The 23010-nt window shown below is 43.0% G+C and overlaps 1 protein-coding gene across 1 annotated transcript in view; it reads left to right on the top strand.

The window, feature by feature from the left end:
- LOC121181908 (metabotropic glutamate receptor 8-like) overlaps window positions 1–23010 on the top strand; it is an 84200-nt gene that overhangs the window by 6541 nt on the left and 54649 nt on the right. The window contains exon 2 of the mRNA XM_041038135.1: window positions 17489–17705. Within this exon, the coding sequence (XP_040894069.1) occupies window positions 17489–17705 (217 nt within the window). The remainder of the gene's footprint in view (window positions 1–17488; window positions 17706–23010) is intronic.

The following is a 23010-nucleotide window of genomic DNA, read 5'->3' on the forward strand; positions in this document are numbered from 1 at the left end:
TGATCTGTCTTTATGAGAACAGGCCTTTGATCAGTCCCTGACATGAAATTACCTGCCATCCAGTCACAATTGAGAATTCTCACTGGTTTTGGTCTTAAAGGGATTAAAAGTCCTTGAAAAGTTGTGTCCTCAGCATCTTTAGAAACTTTTACCTTTCAACCGAATTCAGTCTGGTTTTGGACTTTCTACCAGCACTGCGCCTAAACCAGCAGACTTACTGTGTCTCTGGGGCAAAAGTGACCTCTACTCCTCTTCCACTTCTCCCCGTCTTTCTCATCGTCTTCCTCCTAAAGTTAATTTTACAGGAGAATCTCAATGAACTTGACTCCTCCTCTTCCTCTTCCTCCTCCTCCTCCTCTTCCTCTCCTGTGGGAGTTGAGCAATCTTCGTCTCTTGTCCTTGTGAAAGTCAAAGCTGCTGCAGCTCATTCATCACCATCGACCGATCCATCTCTCACCGTCTCCCTCTGGTTTGGAGATGTGCTCTGTTGTGTGTTTGCCGTCCATGGAGGTGTTCCCTCAGTGGATCCTGTCAGTCACTGAGCATCTGTGCTGCAGGATAAAGGGATGATAAAACAACGCTGCTCTATCACCGTTTGGTTTGTTAAAACTAACGTATGACAGTGTTGGTCAGTTTGTCCCCCAGTTTGGTCCACACTGAAATATCTCACCAACTATTAGAAAGATATCCATGGGATTTTGTACAAACATTCATGGTCCTCAGATGATGCATCCTAACAACGTGAATCCTGTTCTAGTGATTGTCATTGGTCAAATATCTCAAGAACTATTGGATGAATTGCCATGAAATTTGGTTCAGACATTTATGTTCCCTTCAGGGTGTGCTGTGTTAACTTTGGCGACTTTTAATTTAGTGCAGTAATCAGGTCAGAGCTGTTGATTCAGCTGCAGACTTTTTGTCTCGTTGTCAGCAGATATTTACTAACACCAAAGACAAGAACAGGAACTTGAAGGTGGAAATGTGTTCTGTCTCAGTTTACCTACAAAATTTGTTTCGTGTCAGGAGGGAAAATGTAGATATCAGAATATATATCTCAGTGTTTGTAGCTTTTATTCTCTCCACTAGAATAAAATCTGCTTTACTGACTGAAATGAAGCTGAAGTAGTTTTCTCTCGTGTTTAGAGTTGAATGGGACTGAATGAGTCTGGATGCATTGATTTAATAATGTATCAAATGTACTGTATATAGATTGTTTGTCCTTCGGGCTGCATTTGTAATGGGAGTACTGTGACATGTTTCAGTTTGAGTTGATCAACATGTTGACACTCTCATCTGAGTCTGCTTCATTTATCACTGAGATCACAGCAGCATGTTTCATGAATCAGTGAGTGATCTACAGACTTTTTTTTAGCTCTGAGTTTTGGTTGGTGGTTGTTGGAGCAGGACGAAGCTGTAGTAGTAGTAGGAAGCTCTACAGGTAGGACAGGGATGGAAAAATACTGTATCCTCTGCATGTTTGGGGGGGAAAAATATATTGTGGTCAACAATGTGTCATCATAATATTCTCTGTCAAAGACACAGAATTGGATCATCAATCAAGGTAATGCAGCAAAGGACGGTTAATTTTTAGTTAAGATGAAAACACATTATGTGTCATTAAATATCAGGTCTATATCAGTGAAATGTGATTATTTTTTAGCACAAAAATATAGTAACTTACAAAGCATTTCTGTTTTTTTTTTTTTGTTAAACAATGAAAATTATGGAGTGCACGAAAACAGATTTCATCATAATATCAAAGTGTTAATTGTTTGAAGAGCCCTTGAATTTACTGTGTGCTGAAACCAGACCTAACACTGTTGGTGGTGAGTGTCAGATTTGTGCGTAGCCATACAAACAAACAAACGTTCGAAGGACTTTGATGTCTATTGTTCTGCTTTTCTCAGATTTTTATTCATAAGACAAGAACGCTTTGGGTCACACTGGAGATTTGAATATGACTCAGTGCTTGACCTGAAGAATCTACTCCGGATGTTTCTGAAACACCCTTCAGATACGTTTTATGTAACTCAGCATTAAACTCTTCCAAATATAAGGACATTGGTCACATTTAACAGTTGATGATGGAGTGACGTGCAGTGTGTTGACTCGCATGGTGAAGTGACGGTGACGAGCGCAGGCAGTAACCTGACATTTGTTGGGGTGCGGATGATGTTTTTACCTGAATGAGTCGGTCGTAGGAGGAGGAGACATTGTCTCCTTCTTCTTCTCTCTGTACACACTTCATGCTTCATTTGTGTTTCCTCCACACTCCCACACTCGTCTCTTCCCGCCTTCTGCTCTGTGGTCACATCTGTGTTGTCAGCAGCTCAAACTGCTGTGAGAGAGGCCTTTTATTCTGCATTCAGTGCTGCGTTACAGAGTAGGACTGAGATTAGCTGGGTTGATACCCAGCACCTTAGAAGTTAAGATAGAGATGTTGGGAACAACCAGTTTTCCAGAGCTGCTCTTCCTCACTTTAAGGTCTAAGTGTACTTTGATTGAGTCGTTTAAGGAAACACAGAAAATCAACAAAAGCACAGAAGAAGTTCGATGTGTGAGAAAACAGTCGTGAAAAAAGGGTGATTAAACCGTCACTGAAGGACTCGCCCAGGTAATAGCCTCCTCCGCACAGGAAGAAAATCATTTAGCTCAAAGCCAGAGGCATGGCTGGGCAGGTGGTGATTTGTTTGGCTGCTCTGAAAAATGCTTTTGTCTGTTGCTGAATTACATCAACTTTTCTTTCCCCGAAGCAATTAAAAAAAGAAAAAAAGAAAAAAGAATTGGACTCAAGACACAGAAAGGTGTGTTTAACAAACCACAAGAGCTCCTGTCGAATGACAGCGAGAGGGGACAGATTCAGTCCAGGTTTGGGATTTAACCAGCAGAGGAATCTATTTTGGTGAAATCAGAGGAATACCTGTACAACTCAACTGAAAAACAAACAGAAATCTTTTGGTAGGGGGGAATAAAAAAAGAAAAACAGAAATAATGTGGTTCCATAAATATGCACACCCTTAAACTAATACTTTGTTGTAGCGCGTTTTGAATTTATTACAGCACTCCATGTTTTTGGGTAAGAGTCTACCAGCATGGCACATCTTGACTCCAAACGCTCCAAATCTGTCAGCCTGCGAGGGCATCTCCTGTGAACAGCCCTCTTCAGATTTTCAGCTGGATTCAGGTCTGGGCTCTGGCTGGGCCATTCCAAAACTTGAATCTTCTTCTGGTGAAGCCATTCTTTTGTTGATTTGGATGTTTGCTTTGAGTCGTTGTCATGGTGAAAGAAGAAGTTTCTCTTCATCTTCAGCTTTCTAGCAGAAGCCTGAAGGTTTTGTGCCAACATTGACTGGTATTTTGAACTGGTATTTTATGACTGGTATTTTTTAAGTGGCAGATGATGACATGACATGACATAATTCCCTCCACCTTGACTAAGGCCCCAGTTCCAGCTGAAAACAGCCCCAAAGCACGATGCTGCCACCATCATGCTTTACTGTGGGTATGGTGTTCTTTTGGTGATGTGCAGTGTTGTTTTTGCTCCAAACATAGCTAATGCAATTATGACCAAAAGGTTCAACCTTGGTTTCATCAGACCATAACACATTTTCCCACTTCACATCCCACTTCAAATGTGTTTTTGTAAAATTTAGCCGGGCTTGGATGTTTTTCTGATCTTGGTCTTTTTTACATCACAAAAACCTGACATTTTAACAGGAGTGTGTAGACTTTTTTCTTTAGTCCTATCTTTACAGAATCTGTGTCCAGTTTTAGGACAGGTTTTTTTTTGTCTTTGCTGTAGATGGTTGCAGGATGCCCGGTCAAAACAAAAACGTGTCGGGTCGTTTCTATCCGAGCCTCGGGATGATGATGTCACAGCATGTCGTCGCTAACGTTGTTCTTTCAGATTATCATCAACCGGCTCCTTAGATCGTCTCTTCACGTCTCTCTGCAGCCGACGAGTGTTGCCGTGACGTTTTGGGGTTAAGCTGTGGGTGGGCAGTGGTTCTTGCCTGCTGCAGGAAGTAATGCTGGCTGGCAGGCGTCTGCCGACACTCGGTGGTGTAGAGTTCAACAGAAGGCTGCTACTTGTAAAGCGGACCACCTGGTGGACAAGGACACAACCTCTGCCTCTGGCTTTGGTCTCCAGGAGCTGAAAATCTGACGTCACTGGTGGATAAAACATTTTATTCATGTATTTAATCTGCAGAGCTTTGATTGCACAGTAACACCTGGAAATAATTCTGTAAAAGATGTTAAATAGTGAGAATAATGTGGCCAATAATATGTTTAGGCTTCACCACACTTCAACATCTGGATGCTGGCAAGTGAAAGCCTTGACTTCAGCAATGACTTGTTCAGCAAAACAAATAAAAACCGCCTCACCACAGCTAGAGGAAAAAAATATTTCAGTCCAAATTCTGAAAGTGAAAATCTGAGTTCGCTTCTGTTGGTTGGAAAGTTATGTGATAAGTTGTGATATTAAACTGATCATTGGTTTCCTACTTTTGGACCTTTATCATGTCAACACGACCTGAGCTGATTTTTTGAAATGTCTCAGTGACGAGGACTCGCTGCTGATCGCAGGTCAGATCTGTTCACTGTCCCATCATGCTCTGCAGCTCTCTCTCACCGCTGACGCTCACTGATCCTGACAGCTCCCCGCTGCTGATTGGTCTACTAACCCTGACCCCCCCCCCCCACCCCCTCAGAGCAGTCCTCCCGTCTGACTGTGGATCAGCTGAAAACCTGCTGCCTGTCATCATGCTGTCACTGTCAGACAGAGAGAAACTGAATGTACAGCTCACATTCACATTCAGTCCATGTTATTTATTTTCAGAATCACATTAGTGGAATAAAATGAGAACGAATGTTTCTGTCCAGTTCAGCGGTGGATCCTCGTTTATCTATGGAGATTAAATCCTCCTCCGTGTTTAAAGGGACAGTTTTTGGAAAATACTCGTATTTGCTTTCTCTCTGAGTGAAAGAGGAGAAGCTGGATATCAATCTGTGATGAAGCATCAAACCTGGCTCTGTCCACTGTTAAAAACATACGCTTACACTTAATTCAGTTCAAGGGATAATCATGCTCTTGAATTTCGGAACTAGAGTTCCCATAATGCCTCAGGGGACTTAAACAGGAAGTGCAATGAATTATGCTGTGGGCTAGAACTTGAGCTTATTTTTTTAGGTCATTTATTTAAATCATAGAAAACTGTATCTCAAATTATTAGCAGTTCACCACTTGCACTTAAACCAAAAACAGAAACAAGTGACACTCGCAGGTCCTTTTTATCCATCTACCGGAAGCTCTGATCAGTGATATCATTATGTTGCTTTCACCTGTGCATGATGTCACTTCCTTCATCAGCTCCCGCCTTCTAACATGTGAGCCTCGTCTGCAGGGATCAGGCAGCTTTTCGTGGCCTTTTCCTTCACACTGACCTCTGACCTGTGCTCCGCTGCCGCCACTAATTTAAGGCACATCTTTAAAAGAGGAAGTGGAAACGAGGATGAGCAGCCATTTTCCCTCAGTGTGGTAAATTAGGAGCCAAATATTGAGAGCGGAGCGGTGGCATTTCACTGGCATTTCAGTTTCTTCCCTGTGATAGAAACAGCTCTCAGAACTTCAGCAAAACCTGCAGCTGGTCTCAGATCAGGTTTATTCATCAGAGACTTTAACGTCCTGATTCCTGTGACAAATGAGTTTTATTCAGACACACAAACTGCTGCCAAATGGCTCCGGTCTGCACACATAACAGGACGTAACACACAATGTATGGATGAAGCGTGACTCACTTATGAGAAATAATACTGTTTCATAAGTGGTTATTCAAATGTTGGAGTCAGAAGGTCAATAACGGAGGTTTTTCAGTAAAGTTTAAATCTATTTCCTGTGGCATTTCCACTGACTTTGCTTCTGAAATAGATGAGATGTGAAAAACAGCTGAAACAAACAAAACACCAGCTCTGTTTCTTAGAAAATGCTCTATGCTTGATACAGCTTCGTGAAGACGTAACGTCAGCGAGGAAACGTTTTACAATGAGGAAATGTTTTTAATAAACATGGAAGTTGTACAATTAGCAGACGGTTCACAAAAAATGTCTTTATTTTTCTAACAATATCAGTTTTTTCATGGTTCTCTTTAGACTTTGAGAACTCTTGGTAAAGGTTCAGGAAAGATGGTGGTGCTGCTTAAATACTTAAGAAGTCAACAATAAATTAAAGCATGAGACAGGATGCACTTACTTTAATAACATTTAACCAAAACTTCAAGTGTTCTCAACCCTTAAAGGAAAAGTTCAACATTCAGTGAAAAGCATTAATCTATTTTCTTGCCAAGAATTAAATCAGAGGTTCAGTACAACTGTCATGTCGGCCTGATAGTTTATTGATTGTTTTATTCGTACACAAACTTCAACTATTTGTTTAACAAAACAAGTTCGTAGTAGTAGTGAAGTTTCCCAGTTTGGGATTAATAAAGTATATCTAGCAGACTGGGCCCTTTGAAATCGAGAAATATTTCAAATTGAGCTTTAGTTATTGACGGTTGTTTACCACGTGTTTACATGTTTGTGCAATCATCTTGTTTCCTTCAGAATGTGAACAACGCTCTGTGAGGAGCTCACAGACCTGTCAGGTGTTCTGTGCATGTGCTGGATGCAGGTATTGAAATAACATTTATGCAGAAACGTGTTTGACTCTCTGGTCAGAGCCAGTTTTTATGAGTCACTGAAAACATTTGCAGCCATTTGGCAGCTTCCTCCTGTAAAATATTCCACTTCAGCTTTGTTGTGTTTGTTCTATAGGAGGTGAGAAGCTGTGAGTCGTGTTCAACTCCAGCATCTTTTAAAACCAGTGCACAATGAGGTCTCACAGTGTGGCTCGGTGGGGATGTGGAACAGTGCTGCTGGAGAAATAAAGTGCTTGTTAGACATGAAACAAAGCAGCAAAGAAATCATCTTCAGGTGATAAACATTTATAAAACTTTTCCTTCTCCTCTTATTTGTCTCTGTACCAGACTTCAGCCAAATGTTTTGGAATTAAACATTTCACCATCAGAGAAACCGACAGAAAAAACAAACTTACTTTCCTTTTTAATTTCTTTATCTTAAAGTTACCTTCCTCCAAACACCAAATTTAAAACAGCTACAATTTCATAGTGAAATCAGTTAAATTTAATAGAATCACTGTGACATTAGAGTTTGCAGCGTCACCATCTCATTTAATGCTCCACAATAGAGACGTGTTTTACACACAGTAATGAGACTGGATAAAGTGTCTGGACATCTTGTCCCAAATCTGTGTCTCACTCCAGCTGGTTGATGAAAGTTGTGAACTCTGGTCTAGATCGGTGAAACCACTTCTGTCAGACTCTGCTGAAGCCTCTGGAAACTTTAGTTCATGTGGAAATAAATGGGCAGACACGATGTTATCACGTCACGGCATCTACGTTTTTATTCATGGGAAGAAGAGATGCACAGCAAACACTTGACACAGACTGAAATATAAAATACATCAGTTTTAAACAAAAAAAAAAAATGTTTTCCTTTTTACATTAAATTGCAAAACAGCTACACTTAGCATTCCCTTGTTTCTCTTTAAAAGGTGCTAATTTTCTTCTGCTTCCCTTGTCTGTAAATCCTCCAAACCTGCTGAAGTCCAGCTCCCACCCACACATAATGAGCCTGTGCTCTTGCCTCAGCAGACGCCCCCAAAAACCCAACAATTAAATCTGCCTGCAGTTGGAGCCCATTGTTATTTAAAGAATGGTCAGTAATTAGCTGTATTGAGCCGAGCTCTCGGAGTAACTGTCTGTTTCCCCTGGAGACCGAGCCGTACCTCGCTGCCCAAGATATCGAGCTGAACACGGTGGAAACTAAAAATCCTAATCTTCACTCAGCAGTGAACGAGGAGGTTGGGCACAGGTCTGACAGAAATGATTAGAAACACCCTCTCCGTGTAACACAACACAGTTCAACAGCAACACAAAGTGCTGCCTCCAACTATTTTGATAATTGTTTACTCATTTTTCAGGGAAAAATACAAAACGCTCGCTAGTTCCAGGTTCTCAGTTTTAGGCATTCAGTATTTTTAGGCTTTGAAGAGTTGGTCGGGGAAACGGAACAATCAAATGACGTCAGTTTGGGCTTAGAAACCTCTCATATTTTGTGGACCAGGGAGTTTCTATAGTCTCTGGACCTATATTTGTTTACACTTAGGCTAACTGGTACCATTAAAAGTAGCCCTGTTAGCTGCTAGTGTGAAGGATGAAATAGTGAGGTTCAGTTTTATGTTCATACTCTGATTTGTTGTGAGTTCTGTTAGTCCATGTCTCACATTTTTAGGTTAATGTCAGTTCTATTATGTTGAAGCACAGTGTTATGTTTCTTTATTTCCTTATTTCTTTGGTTTAAATAACTTCCACATAAGCAAGTAGTAGTAGTCGGGGTCTCCAGCAGGGGGAGTCTAGAGCTGCAGAGCTAGGTGAGCCGGCGCATCGGTCCCTAGCTTAAACTTCTAGAGTAGTGAGCAGAGGAAAGAGCGAGTCTGCTCATCTTTCTATGAAACATCCTCCTTTCCAGGTATGAATGGTTAATAAGGACTCTCTGACGAATGAACGTGTTCTGTTAATGTGTAGCGTCGGTTGTGAAAGCGTTTCTGTGCGTGAATGGTTGTGTTTGCTGTTCAGTGGAAGTTTGAAAAGATGCTAATCGTGATGCTAACGGCTAAGCTAACCGCGATGCTGCGCGGGGTTTTATGTTTCACATATTTGTATTGCTGTGCTGTGTTGTATGGAGTTTGTATTTTTAAAAAAAACGTCTAGAGTCGTGAGCAGAGGGAAGAGCATCTTTCTGTTAAACATCCCTCTTTCCAGGGCATTTACACTAGCTGTTCCTGTTTGCAGTGTTCTCATGGATGTAGAGACAACTGCCACCGGTTTACTTTGATACTGAAGAAAACTAAAAGTTCTGTAATTACATGGAGCAACTTTGTTTCTGTGATTTCTCAGTGGACCTTTGGAGATTTATTCATGAGAATAATATTCTTTAGAAGTGAAAGTTGCACTGAATCTAACAAATTGTGTGCCATGATTGTGTGAGTTCAGATTTTGACTCCATGAAGGAGCATTAATTTTGAAGTATCTTGTCTACCTTAGTTCTCACTTCACAATCTGAAAAGCTGTGTTGTAGAGCTAAAGTTCAAATAGTTGCAGCTCAGTCTTTCATATAAGCTAAAATAAAAGCCTGACAGCTGGGATAAACCATATGAAACTGTACAGGGTATGGTTTTGCAGGAAATGAGCTTAAACATTCAAAACTGCAGAAGCGATGCTTTAAACAGCCTCCGTCATCGTGGAAGACGTTTTCTAAATTGCTCTCAGTTCCCAAAAGGAGGAAAAGTCCAGACTTTGTTAAATGATGTCCTGCAGTGCAGACAATCATTAAAGCAGAGAAATGATCCGACCTGACAGTGAGGTTTCCCTCAGCAGGATGGATGGATTTCAGGAGGAGAAGAAGGAAGAGAGAGAGAGAGAGAGAGAGAGGGAGAGAATGAGCAGGCAGGCAGCTACTTCTCATGGTCATAAATTAAAGTGGTCAGGGAGAAGCTAACGCTGGAGCTAATGAGTGGCAGTAATGAAGATAAATGCTGTAAACATTTCCGGCTCGTGTCAAGGTGAACTGATAGAAAAACCAACAACATCTCATTTAGGCTGGTTCAGGATCTTGTACGAGTTGTTGTGTAATGAGCATGAAAAGGTTGAGAGCTGCTGCAAATGGTTAAACTGTGTTTCCATGATGTTTTCACCTGAGCGCTGAGAGCGGAGCCTTTCATATGCTAATGTGTTTGAGCCACAGCACGTTTCCAATTAGACCTGCTGAAGGTTGGTGCGTCAGCCTGACAAGGAAACAAAACAAAAATCAGAAACTCGTGGCCTCACAGACTGTCTGTCCCTCCGATGGACTGTCTCACCGCTCGTCCTCACAGACTCTGAGAGAAGCTCATTATTCTCTTCAGAAGTTCAGTGTTTGCTTCATCACTTTGAATCCTGTTTGTTCCAACATGCTGACTCAGGCTGTAATCCTAACTCTCTGCAGGATACATACTGTAGATCACCCCCCCACCGGATCAGTCTGTTCACACCAGGAACATAGAGACAGATTTAATAATTGGCATTAATTGATAGTCGCTCATAGTGATGTGAAGCGGCTGAATCTGCAGCTGCCCTCGACTTTATGGAGCTTTATACTGAGTTTCAGGTCATTCAGTTCACAAGGGAAATGTTGGGTCTCTGTAAATAACACTATAAACAGCATGGTCTAGACCTGCTCTATATGAAAATGCCCTGAGATAACTTCTGTTATGATTTGGAGCTATAGAAATAAAAACAGATTTGAAGGATGAAGTGTAATAACTCGGTTGATCCCCATCAGGTCAAAATTTTTATTTGTCCAAACTATTGACGGTCCCATCAGCCTCAGCTGTACTTTGCATTTATTGCCAATTAGCCAATGTTAGCATGCAAGCATGATAAAGCATGATGTACCTGCTAAACATCAGCACGTTAGCGTAGTCATTGGACTTGTACAGAGCGTCCTGTGCCTGATAGCTCACAGGTTTGATCCCACAGCAACAAACAGTCGTTCTGTCTGATCAAATAAAACTCAGAATCAGACAATCTGTGTTTTAGGTTTCTCAGCAGCAAGTGGGTCAGTCAGTGTTTGAGGCCTGGATGTGTGTTAAAGTGGGACAGACCGAATAAATAATGTGTAAAAATATACTTACAATGCAGAAAAGGCTGCGGCAGCTTCTCTCTGCTGTCAGCTGCTGACAGAGAGAGATGGTCTCTGTTGGTTTTTCCCTGTCGACTCCACCCTCTGTGGAAAAACTGACTACAGGAGCAAAACAATCCACATTTTAACCATTAAATTAATTCACCGTTCAGTCCTAAAGTCTGGTAATCATTGGCCAGTGAGTGAAATTAGTTCCCCTGTTTTCATCTGAAAGACTTCTTTTTTTTTTTAAAGATAAAAACCCGAAATCATAAGACTAGAGAAGTTCTGGCCTAGTTTCTGTGGGTTAATAAAGCCAAGTGCTTTCAGTCTCTGTCTCCTGGTGCAGACACACCCCTGAACCAAAGTAGGGTACGTTGACCTGAAGTCTGAGCAGCCTGGTCAGGTTCTGTAGCGTTCCACATCATGTTGAAGATACAAACAGCAGTGCTGGAAAAGTTCTGATTAACAAACAAACGCACTATAATAACTGTAATGGATTTATTGTCTGCAGGTGTGAGTGTTGTTAAACAGGATTATATTCACTCCAAATGAATGAAATTTTCTCCTGTTTATCTGATTCTTTATTTAAACAGCAGAGGTTTCTGTTCATCCAGCTTGTTGTGATCTTACACTGTGAGTTAAAAATCCAGTTACAAGTCGGGGATATTTTCTGATTTTCTGAAATGGGAACGTGTCTTCAGTCGGGTGTCAGCTGGAGCGACATCAGATGAAGTTTTGTTTAGTTGTGTGAATAATTTTTGCATTGAAAGGAGCCAGTCGAGGTGGTTCAGGCATCTGACCAAAATGCCTCCTGGGCGCCTTCCAATGGCGGCTTTCCAGACAGGTCCAACTGGCCGGAGACCTTGAGGTTGGAGAAACTACATATCTCATTTGGCCTCAGAATGCCTCGGGGTCCCTCAGGAGGAGCTGGAAGACAAGTCCAACTTTTGGACAAAGAACTGTAGTTGTAATATCTTGAAGGAACTAAATGTCTGCTTCGTAAAATCCAAACAGACTGTAGTTTGAATACAGGGACGAGAACCTGCATCGCAGCCGTTCACACGTGAAACACACGTGAAACACACTCAGTCTGTTCAAACATCACTTCACTCTACACTGTCTGAGGGCGAGAAACACCCACATACATACTTACTATCTGGCTGTATATATATATATAATGCAGCAGCTTCTTTCCACACTCCACTGAGCTGATGAGCAGAACACGAGTGCAGAAAATGTTCCTGAGCTGAAGGACTGTCCTTAAAGCTGAGCAGTTTACATAATTCCCTCAGGGCGGAGATGAGATCAACGCTCGTTGTTCTTCAACCGGAATGAGGATGGGTTCTGAACGGTGAACTTAAAGCTAAGATGCTGAGAAGGCAGCTTGGCGTTGGGCTGGTTGAAACATTTGTTGCCTCATGAGTTTGTTCTTTGTGGCGGCTCCAGCTCCTCACCGCTGACACCAGGTGAGGGCTGGCATCTGTAGGACAAAGCAGCAGGACGGATGCATCAGCGTCCTCCAGCTCAGACAGGTCTGAGACAGGGTTGGACGGAGCTCAGAGAGTCAGCAGGAGGACTGTTGAGTCCATCGATTTTTGGCTGTGGGCTGGTTTCTGTTTCTCAGATGAATAATGTGGCAGTGAGCTGCATCCGAGTGAGGACCGGTCTGAGTTATTTTTAGGAGAAAACAAAACCGGTACATTTGTTCTGATATTTATTTCAGACTTTGAGAATCAAGGAAAGGGGATGAAAAAAGCCTTTTAATCGGGTGGAGAGCAGCAGTGAAGGCAAACACGAAACCTACGGCTGTGAATCCCGATGCGTCTTTACACACTCGTCTTTGTCCAAACTTTGCTCATACTCACAGAACTTTATTTTACATTTCAGTGAAGATCCCAGAGTTTTCGAAGATGCTAAATTTGTCAGGCTGAATTTTGGGGAAACGCGTCTAAATTATGCAGCAAACATCGAATATTTCCGTTTGATGAAACAGTGAAGCCATGAAAAAACATTCAGTCAGTGGTCATGTGTTTGAGGTTTTGATGTGAAATCCTGATGTAGTTTATACTTGAGAGCTATGGCTCACATTAAACTAATAGAAATCCTCATCTTAAAGGCACAGCAGCTTCTTCTAAACTCACTGTTTGTGATTTAAAACTCAACACGACTTCCTGAAATATTTGTGTATTTGTGCTTTTCATGTACAAAACAGTTACAGTTGTTTTATGTGGTGTTTCCGTTATGTTGAACACCAGAGTAAGTTATTTTCAGACTTGTGCTGATGATACATGAAGTCAAAGTGTAGTTATCCCTCCAGTGTCTGTATGATGTGTTTGCTGCAGATGTCGTTGAGTTTCAATGTCGTCTGAAACGGTTCAGAGACGAGTGAAGTCCCGCGGTTCACTGAGTCGCTTCAGAAGAAAATATAAAACAAACAGGAGTTTTATTTTTCCTCCCCGATGCTGACAGAGGATCAGTTCTTGTTTCAGCTCCTTTCTAATCACACACTGAACTTGAGTTCACCTTGTTTCCTCGCCCGAGCTTCAGACGACGCCGTCAGAGACTCGTGACCCAGGTTAATGTCAGGTGATGCTTCACAGGAGTGTGTGTTGTTCTCTGATGTTTCGTATCAGGCTCCTCTGAGGATCTGGTTCCATTCAAAGAGCGTCTCATTTTAATTTTTCTTTCACTTCAAATAGTGTTTGAGCGGAGCTGTTGAACGATGGCTGTCTCCACCAATCAGGACAGAGAATCTCCTGATGGCCTGGTCACAGAAAGCAGATGTTAAAGCTTTGTGATTTCATTTGGAGCCACAGACTAACGGTTTATGTGACTGTACTGTGCCAGTACACGAATGATTGATGGGCCCCTCGTTTCTCAGGCTATGCTCTGAAAGGCAGATTCTAAAGGCAGCGTTAAAATATGTGTCTCTCGTCTGGACTGACTTCCTACCCTGAGACGTGTGGTAAATATGAGCAGTGTCGTGTTGATTGTGTTGAAAATTCAGTTTTACATGGTGCATAATTTACAGGATACATCATGTTCAGAGGGGGAGGGGGTTGAGGGCCCCAGAGTGGGACCATGTTTACAGAATAAACTCCCTTTTAGAGAATCATTTGGAAGTTAAAAGCGTAAATGTCTCCTTTAATTTGAGGTGTTTAAGTGAAAGAGGAAAGTGGCTGGATGTTGAGGTTTTAGGTTTTTTTTTCTGGTGGGGACTTTTCAGCAGAGCAGTGACTCATTCTGACTTCATCCTGAATTCAATCTGATCACTGCCAGAGAGAAAGATTAAGAGAAACAGAGCAGCAACAGCAGGAGTCATGTAGGATATTACCTCGAGGGCAAAGCTGTTTGTTGTCCAGGAAAGAGACCGATGACAGTAAATAGAGCCTTTACTTTAAATAAGAAAATCGGAGCGCAGACTGAACGATGACGGACGTGGGCTGTCACCTCAGATGGATTTCTGCTTTCATTGTTCAGTCGGGCAGAAAGCTTGAGGCTGTCGCAGATGATGAGCATCAATCACTGTCAGTCACAGAAAACAGCCTGAGACGGCAGAAAACGAGGGAGTGCGTCCTCCCTCGGATGTAAAGATACGTCCATACATACATAAATCTGTCCTCGGTGGGAGACCAGGTCTGATCCAGCTCATTGGGCTGAAGTGAAGGTCTGAGGGTAATGATCTCTGTCAGGACGTCATTTATCAACGCACCGCTCGCCCCGCTGGGGAGATGACAAGTCCATCAGCTGCTGCTGTCACTTCACGACAGGCCAACGTCCAGGTCCAGATCACTTCTGCTTGTCCCACTGAGACCTCCTCAGATCAGAACCCGAGTGAAAAGCTCTACGGTCACCTCCACACTGCAAAAAATAAATCTCCAGCTTTACATGAGTCGTGTCTGTGTTAAAGTTTATTTCAACCCGTTTTCAGTACAAATCAGTTCACTTCCATTGGTTAGAATCACTCTAAGTTAATACTGACTAACCTGACGTTGTTCTCCTGAATTTAGCTCAGTCTGATACCTTTTAAAAATCGACACAGTATATTGATAGTAGGTAACAGATCTATTGTGCCCTTGTCTCAAAATAAAAGCCCTTTGTAGAACAGTGGCGCTGAAAGTAAAAGCCCACAGTGATGGCGGATGATTAATTAATTAATTTATTTTTATTTTTTTGGAGGAGATGGGATCAACTCGTCTACCAAAAGACCCTCAGTGTTACCTCATAGTGATGTTTCTGAGCTGGTGATTGCGCCGCTGTGGGGATGGAGACGTGAGTGAGCTACGAGCTGATCAGCAGGGTTTCCAATTAGGCTGCTAATTAAAATTGCAGTCCTCCAGCCGTGGCAGGGACTCCTTCAGAAGCCACCAGCAGGGCGTGAGCTAGATTTTTCTCTGAGAGTATCTGGAATTTTACTTATTAACACATTTGGGACTCTGTGTGTGTGTGTGTGTGTGTGTGTGTGTGTGTGTCTACAGCTCACTCCTCAAACCACATCACAATTATGGTGATTATTATAATCACCGCTATGATTTGATGATGTCAGTTTTCTTACCCACAAAGTTTGGAGTCATAATGTTGTTCAGTCAGTGGTGATGCTTCACTCTGCCAAATTGTCCAGTTTTCATATTGAGGAGGATTATGTCAGACTGGATTGATTGTATGAGAACGTGCATGTTCCCTCCGCATGCTCACATCACAGGACGGTTTTATCTGCGGTAAATACAGAACACTGTGATTATGTCGGCAGTTAACGTTAAATAGGATAAAATATTCAAAAGCAGCAGAGTGGTCCTTTAAATACAGAAGCAGAGTGTGCAAATAGGAGGAGCTGATGTGTTTTAATGGAGCAGCAACTGACTGAGCTTCAGTCACCGATGCTGCTGTTTATTCAGCCCACAATGCATCATTAATGCTAATGGAGGGTCCCATCAGATTCTCATGCAGCTGCTGTTTTTTCAGCCTTAACTGTGTGTGTGTCACATCAAAACCTCATATCTGACACAGGATGCAGGGCTTGGATTTAGAGCAGGACCGTGATGCTGCCATGACAGAATTTCCTGTCTCCATGTTTTTTTAAGGAGAACATGACGTTGAACAAATTCTCTTCTCTCGGACACATCACACTGTGACTCTCCACTAACTTCACCATCAGACGAGCAGCTGAGGAAACATCTGAAGTGTGTGTAAAGTGTATAAACTCAGTACAGCCTCAGAAGCTCAGGTGTGCTGTTTGTGTTCAGCTCTGGTGAAAGTAAACTTCATCTCCTCTCTGACGTGTGACACCTACAGCGCTCTGATAGCGCTGGCTCTCAGACAGGTTTGTATTTACAGTACGAGCCTTTAATTTGCCGCCTGTCGCCGAGCGAGTCAGGCTGAGTGACATTTGTATTGCTGTCAGGCCCTTGGCCATCCGTCTTCCTCCTCCCTCCTCCTCTGTGAATCCTGATGAGGCATCCGGCGGCGCTCGGCCCAACACCTTGGCCTCTGACTGAAGTGAAATCAATCAGCCCTTCAATCCTTCTCTAAAGGACCATTATCCAGCCCCGCCGGGCCTGTCGGCCTTTCTGCTGCAGGATCTATGACCTGATCCGCCTCCCTAATTCACACAGCAGAGCTTGCTAACTCCACTCTGACAAGAAACTGAACAACAGGAAGCCGAGGAAGGTCAGGATTTAAGGTCCAAACTCAGTCGCTGTTTAAATCTCCACAGACATACAGCAGGATGTTTGGGAGAGACAGTGGACAACATTTAAAAGTCCTTCCTGTCTCCAGTTATTAATTTGGTGTGTACGACTTAAGAGAGTCAACAAGGCTCAGATTAAAATAAACCAGGAAGGAAAATTTTAAATTGAAAGGGTGCAAGAAAATTCTAAAAAGTTCTTTTCCAGAGCGAAGATATAGGGTTTTTTTTTCTTGTTTCTCTGGCTGGTTTGTACCATGTTTTCCTTCTTTGCAGTCTGTTTCCTAGAACTTATTTTTATTTTCTACGATTTCTACGAATTCACAACAACACAGAGGTTGTGGAAGAAATGTAATTCCACCTGGATTATAATTTTTATCTCCGTAACTGGTTTTATTTCAAACATTTGAACTGACACCATATTTCATTTGGTTTCCATCAGTACCTGTTGCCTTATTCACTAATAATGTCCAGCTGCAGCTCCACTTTGCCAATTTTTTTTTTTTGGATCACTCTTAATCTGCTGTTGGTGTAACTTAACGCTTCCTGCGCTGGTTTTTCAAATTAAAAGCCATCCCTTCCCTGGTATCCTGGTGTAGAGAAGCATCAGAACGAAATATGTTTTGAGTTTTGACTGTGATCAAAACAAGGCAAAGTAGATACAACTGAAAATATTGACATTATTTGAATACCAAAAATTTACAGTATTTTAATATTTGCTTGCTGATTTATGACTGTGTGTGTATATGACTTATGGGTAAATGTACAGACCAACTGATACTGGATTTTGAGGCTGATCATGATATTGATATCTGACTGATCATGATATTGATCTAACTGTGTATTGGTAGATTTTGTGCTTCAGCTTCTTGCTACTTAATGACCGACACTTTCACAAATACTGATAAATCTGCAGTAAGGTGATATTGGTAATGCTAAAAGTACACACTGTATGACTGCTGTACCAGTATTTGTGCTGTTCCCGGGGTCTGAAACTAAACAGTTAACCCCTCTGCGCCTCCACAGATTCCTCAGATCAGCTACGCCTCGACAGCTCCAGAGCTCAGCGACAACACCCGCTATGACTTCTTCTCCCGCGTGGTTCCTCCGGACTCCTACCAGGCTCAGGCCATGCTGGACATTGTGACGGCGATGGGCTGGAACTACGTGTCCACACTCGCCTCCGAGGGAAACTACGGCGAGAGCGGTGTGGAGGCCTTCGTCCAGATCTCCAGGGAGTCGGGTAGGAAACTTTAACCTTCTCCACCAGAACTTCAAATCTGAGCGTTTGTTTGGCCTCTGGGCGCTGTGGTTGGTGAACTGGTTTATCCTGCTGCTCGGTGTGTGTTGATGAGCGAACGGGAGGAGAGGTTGAGTAACTGACTCTTGATGTAATTACAGAAGAAGTTGACACTGTTTTCTCCTCGGCTGGTCAGCGTGAGGTAATCAGACCTGAATCTCACTGATTAATATGTTATCACGCCCACACGAGCGCCGGCATGAATTAGACTATAAGAGGCATGTTGAAATTCATCAGTGGTAACATGTATGTAGGAGATCAGTGGTGTGTGTGTGTGTGTGGTAGCTGAGTTCAGGTTCCTTGGCTCTGCTGTGTTTTGTGGATAAATCAGAGGCTGGCAGCTGGAGACCCTCCATCCTCTCTCAGACCACTTGCATGAGGATACTTAAAGTAATGATCAAAAGAAAACACACTTTAACACACGTCAGCTGAGAAGAGCGTAACATTAAAATCCAGTGGTTTGGTCGGTTTGTACAAATGAGCACAAGAGGGAAAAACAAGAAAATCTCATGGGAAACTGATGCTCTCATGTATCAGATCTTACATTTCACGTGTGTATTTTATTTTTCTGCCTCACGAAAAACGTCCTGCAGTCCCTCTACACCTGTGGGTCATTAGGCCGTGAAACGTCAATGGGATCTGAATCTATGTGTTAAATCTACAGACTCCAGGTTTATATAGTGTGATCTTTTTGTGTAGTGCTTGACTTTTTTATTTTTTTTATTTTTAGAAAATCTCCACACCACGTTTTCTGTGGATAATCAAAATAAGTTTGACGAGTTCAGCAGGATTATGACAGAGAGCTGACAGTTTATGTAAATCAGTCAGATTAATGTCTGATACTCAGAGGAGGAATTGTTGTGCACTTGTAAATGTATCCTCAAATCTCTCCTAGGCTGCCACCTACACCACAACCAGCACTCACTGGGGTTGTGGCTATTTCCTGGTCTTCTACAGCTATTTTTATGGACACTGCTGTCACTGTGGCTACTCTTCACAGCACCCAAGATAATATCATTTTCCAAGAAAGCAATGTAAAGCCAAAACTGCAGCAGCGGTCGCAGCCGTAGACATTCCATGGATACAGTCATCATCACAGCCTCAGAGGCAGTTTGTCGAGCCACAGTGTAGAGAACTGACCAGTTTCTGCTAATTACCTGAACAGCTGCAGTGACACAGTACCTACAGTACCGCAGCAGAGGATTTGCGATCAGAGTCAAGTAGTCTAGAGGAAGAAATCCTGCTGTAACCTTTGTATAACTCTATAGAAAACATGTCTTTATGAATTGAACTCGTTCTGTACAGGATGACGTATCACTGTATTGATCAGATGCCTGAACTCTAATGAGCATCATGTTGCAGCTTGTGTTTCTTCTTCAAAACAACAACTGAGCCGAATGAGTATATTATAGCAGCTTCAGCACCAGTTTCTCTGCTGCCACACAGATTTACAGAGTAAATATATAAAGAAAGAAACACCTAAAAATTTTTAGAAATATATAAAAGAAGAGATTTTTCATCTCCCGACTGTCACGCTCTCTGGTTCTCTCCATCACTGGAAAACTGGCTTATCACCTTCGTGCAGCAATACCTACATATTTACCTGGGCCTGTGATGCTGCTGTAATCTGTGTGTAAATGGCAGCAGCAGCAGTAATCATGAAGAATGGCTGCGATTGAGGCGTTTAAAAGCTTCAGATTAATAACAAGATGCTGTGCAGAGAGCAGCTGCGGCTCCTCTGTGGGATCAATGAGCTTTCATCTCTACTGCTGCTGCTACTGTGTCTCACACGCACACACACACACACACACACACACACACAATGCTGCACATGGAAATGACTTCATTAGCAGACCGAATACGTATTTGTATCAACAGGAGTGACGTCTGATGGTACGAAGCCTCTGCAGGAATCACAGGCTGCACAGTCGCCATGGTAAAGGAGGATGTATTGATTAGAGTTGATTGCTGATTAGCTTCTAATGGGAAGATTTTGGGACAGCACTTCTTCACGGACTATACAGTTGTCTTGATGAAATGATCTTGCACTTTATCTCAGCCCAGCAGAAGATGACTCATTCGGCTGACTTTTTAAAAAAAATATATATTTAAACTGTGAGAAGCCTCATTGTGTCACAGTAATAAATGGCCTCATAACCGTTTCCTGTCACAGCTGTTTAACTGAATCCAGCTCTGTTCCCTCCTGGGCTGCACAGCTGTGGTCGGCGTCTGTTTGATTGTACGATTCACAAACTTTCTGTTAACCTGTCTGGAGGTGTCGTGGACATAAAGGTTGATTTGTGGTTGAATGTGACTGGGTTACAGCTTAACCATGAAGCCTGTACCCACTTGGCTGCTGTTATTTATTACACAATCCAGCAGCAGCAGCAACACGGATGTTGTTCAGGTTCATGTTTGTAGAGTCTCTGGTGACCACATGTATGTACAGTATGAACTGTGAATGGTCAGTTCAGACAGAAAACAGAGAGAATGAGCTGGAAAAAAAAAAGCTCAGCCATCGTGTTTTCAGTGACACACAAACAAAGACTCTGCAAACGAACGCTGCTTTCTGTCAGAGCGAATGAAACAAGTGAACGTGACGACGGCACGGAAATGACTCAGATTCAGTGATGAAATAAGGTGAATCTTCCCTTCTCTGCTCGTGTCTGAAAGTAAAGGAGGAGAAAAGGAAGAAAAGGAGGAGGTCGTGAAGGAGAGGAGGAAAAGATGAAGGGAAGGAACGAGTAAGAAAGAAACTGGTAAAGTGGTAAAGGAGTGGAAAGGAGAAGGTAGGGGGAGAAGGAAGGAAAAGAGAAGGTAGAGAAGGGAAGAAGGCTGAGAAGAAAGACAGAGGAGGAAAGGAGGGAGCAGAAGAGGAGTAAAGAAAGTGTTAGAAGGAAAAGAAAGGAGGAGGTGGTGGAAGAAAGGAGAGGAGGCAAGGAGGGAGTGGAAAAGAAAAGGAAGGAGTACAGGGAAGGAAAGAAGAAGGAATAAGGTAGATGAGGAAATAAGTTAGTGAGAATAAAAAGGAGGGAGCAGAGATGGAGAGAAGGTGACAGAGAAGGAAAAGAGGACATAGAAAAGCAAAGGAGAGAAGGAGTTGGTGAAGGAGAGAAAGACACTGGTGATGAGAGGAAGGAAAGAGCAGGAGGAAAAGAGGAAGTGATGGTGACAGTAAAGAAAGTTTTGAAAGGAAAGAGGAGGTGGAAGAGGGGAGCACGTATTGAGTGAAAGGAGGATTTCCTTCTCTGAGGTTCCTTCCTGTGCTAATGATCCAGCTGCTGAGATGTTACCAGATGTTACTGATGTGTGTAACCTGAGGTCCACAGAGACCTGCACTAATGGCTGCAACATAACACCGGATCACTGCCGCCGCCGCCCCATGAAGCCCGTCTCCATGACAACGGCTGCAGATCTCCCCATGGTGTGCCGAGTGGCTCTGGGACAGATGGATTAAAGCACTTGATCTCTCCGCCGAGCTGAGCCCTGTAGCACGTAAAGGTGTGCGTTCACCTGAAGGGGGCGGAGCTCTGGGACAGCTGACAGGTGGAGTGAGCCCCTTCTCCGTCTGTGATGTCACAGCTGCTTCTCTGGGCTGCTGGGAGTCAGCCCCACCTCGAGGGATGATTTTCCCCTCGACTCTAAGAGGATCTGGCAGGAGACTCGCGAAGCAGTGGGTGTTGTGTGTGTGTGTGTGTGTGTGTGTGTGTGTGTGCGTGTGTGTATGAAACACTGTTTTCTCTGAACGTCTTTAAAGATGCGAATAGAGAGAAGGGAGACGACTCTGTAGCAACGTCAGTTTCCGTCAGCGGTGTAGTCATGTCCTCCAACTAGGCCTGGACCCTGAGTCGGGATTTTCAGAGTCGGCTCTTCTGGTTCAGTCATAATAAGTCAGGTGCTTGTCGTTCATTGGTTCCTACGTTGTCTACGGGTCATTGTGCCTCAGCTCTCCCTGATGCTACCTGTAGGGATAGAAAGGGTTATTGGATGTCAAAGGTAAAACGGCAACGTTGAACTGGCAAAATCTGAAGTATGTTCACGTATCTCTGTGCAAAAATCTAAATCAAAACTGGATTAAATCCAAGCAGATTTTTAAATAGCATTTTCCATTGCTACACCTTCCACATCCCGCTCACTTCTTTTCATTTTCCTTCTGAAAATCAGCAGCTCAGAGCGTCGCTGCATCTCTGCTTTGCTCTGCTGCGTCGCTGCTGATCCAACCAGCTCGTAATCGGTTAGCGACACCTGGACCAGGACTGTGAGGCAGCTCCATTCCTGTTGAAAAAGTCTCAGACCCACAATCGGGTTCTCTAGTGGGTTGTTCTGTGATGAGCCCAGGTGGGTTTACTTGTGGTGGCTCCCTCCACCAGGCTGAGCTTTCCTGGGCTGTTCTGTGCCGGGGCCAGCTGGCAGATGACGGCAGAGTTTCCCAGAGAGCAGAGTCAGTGACCCTGTTGGCAGGGAGAAGCAGTCACACATTAAAGGAACATTTACATAATGTCGTTTTTAGAGTCTTTTTTTTTTTTTTTTTCTGGACGTTCGTCATCTAAACTGCCCCCATTCACACTTAGCTAACATAATGCAGGAAATTTCAAACTGTCTTTAAATAATCATTTCCTCAGCTTGATAATCCTATTAAATGTAGATTAAATATATTTTCTTGTTCATTTGCTTTTGAAGTCTTTGAACTCTCTGTGCCATCAGCTGCAGGGTCTTTTCTCTGAGGCCTGAACTCCGGCGAGCCTCCACCTCCTGCACGCTCTGCTGAGTCTCTGTCGCCACCTCACCTACCAATGCTCATACAGTCAGCTGGTTTTCAAGGTTTATTTAGTGTTAATCCCGCGCAATAGGCAGGGAGCAGATGGAGATGACCTTACACAGCTCCGTTACTGTAAACGTCCTCCATCTAGGCCTGTATTTTCCAGTGATGGACTTTAATTTGAGTCCATGTGAGCTCTTGTCCTTGGCTATACATGGGTCCCTTTTTGTGTCCGTGGGGCCGGAAATGGGGCCACAGGTTTGACCCATATGAGTGACAGTGGTGAGACCCATTTCTCTGTCTTGCCAAAACTACTTCCTGTTTCTGTTATTCCGCTGGTTTTTGATCCTGATTCAGAGAATATGAGCCAAAGTGATGCTTCATTGCTGATTCTAACTCAGCTCCTCGACTCTGATCTGGAGCAGTGATATAAAACTGAGCATCATGAGCAACAGTAAATGTCCAGAATGTTACAGTTTGGTAAAACAG

This window comes from Toxotes jaculatrix, chromosome 5, assembly GCF_017976425.1.
Source record: "Toxotes jaculatrix isolate fToxJac2 chromosome 5, fToxJac2.pri, whole genome shotgun sequence".
Taxonomy (NCBI): Eukaryota; Metazoa; Chordata; class Actinopteri; family Toxotidae; genus Toxotes; species Toxotes jaculatrix.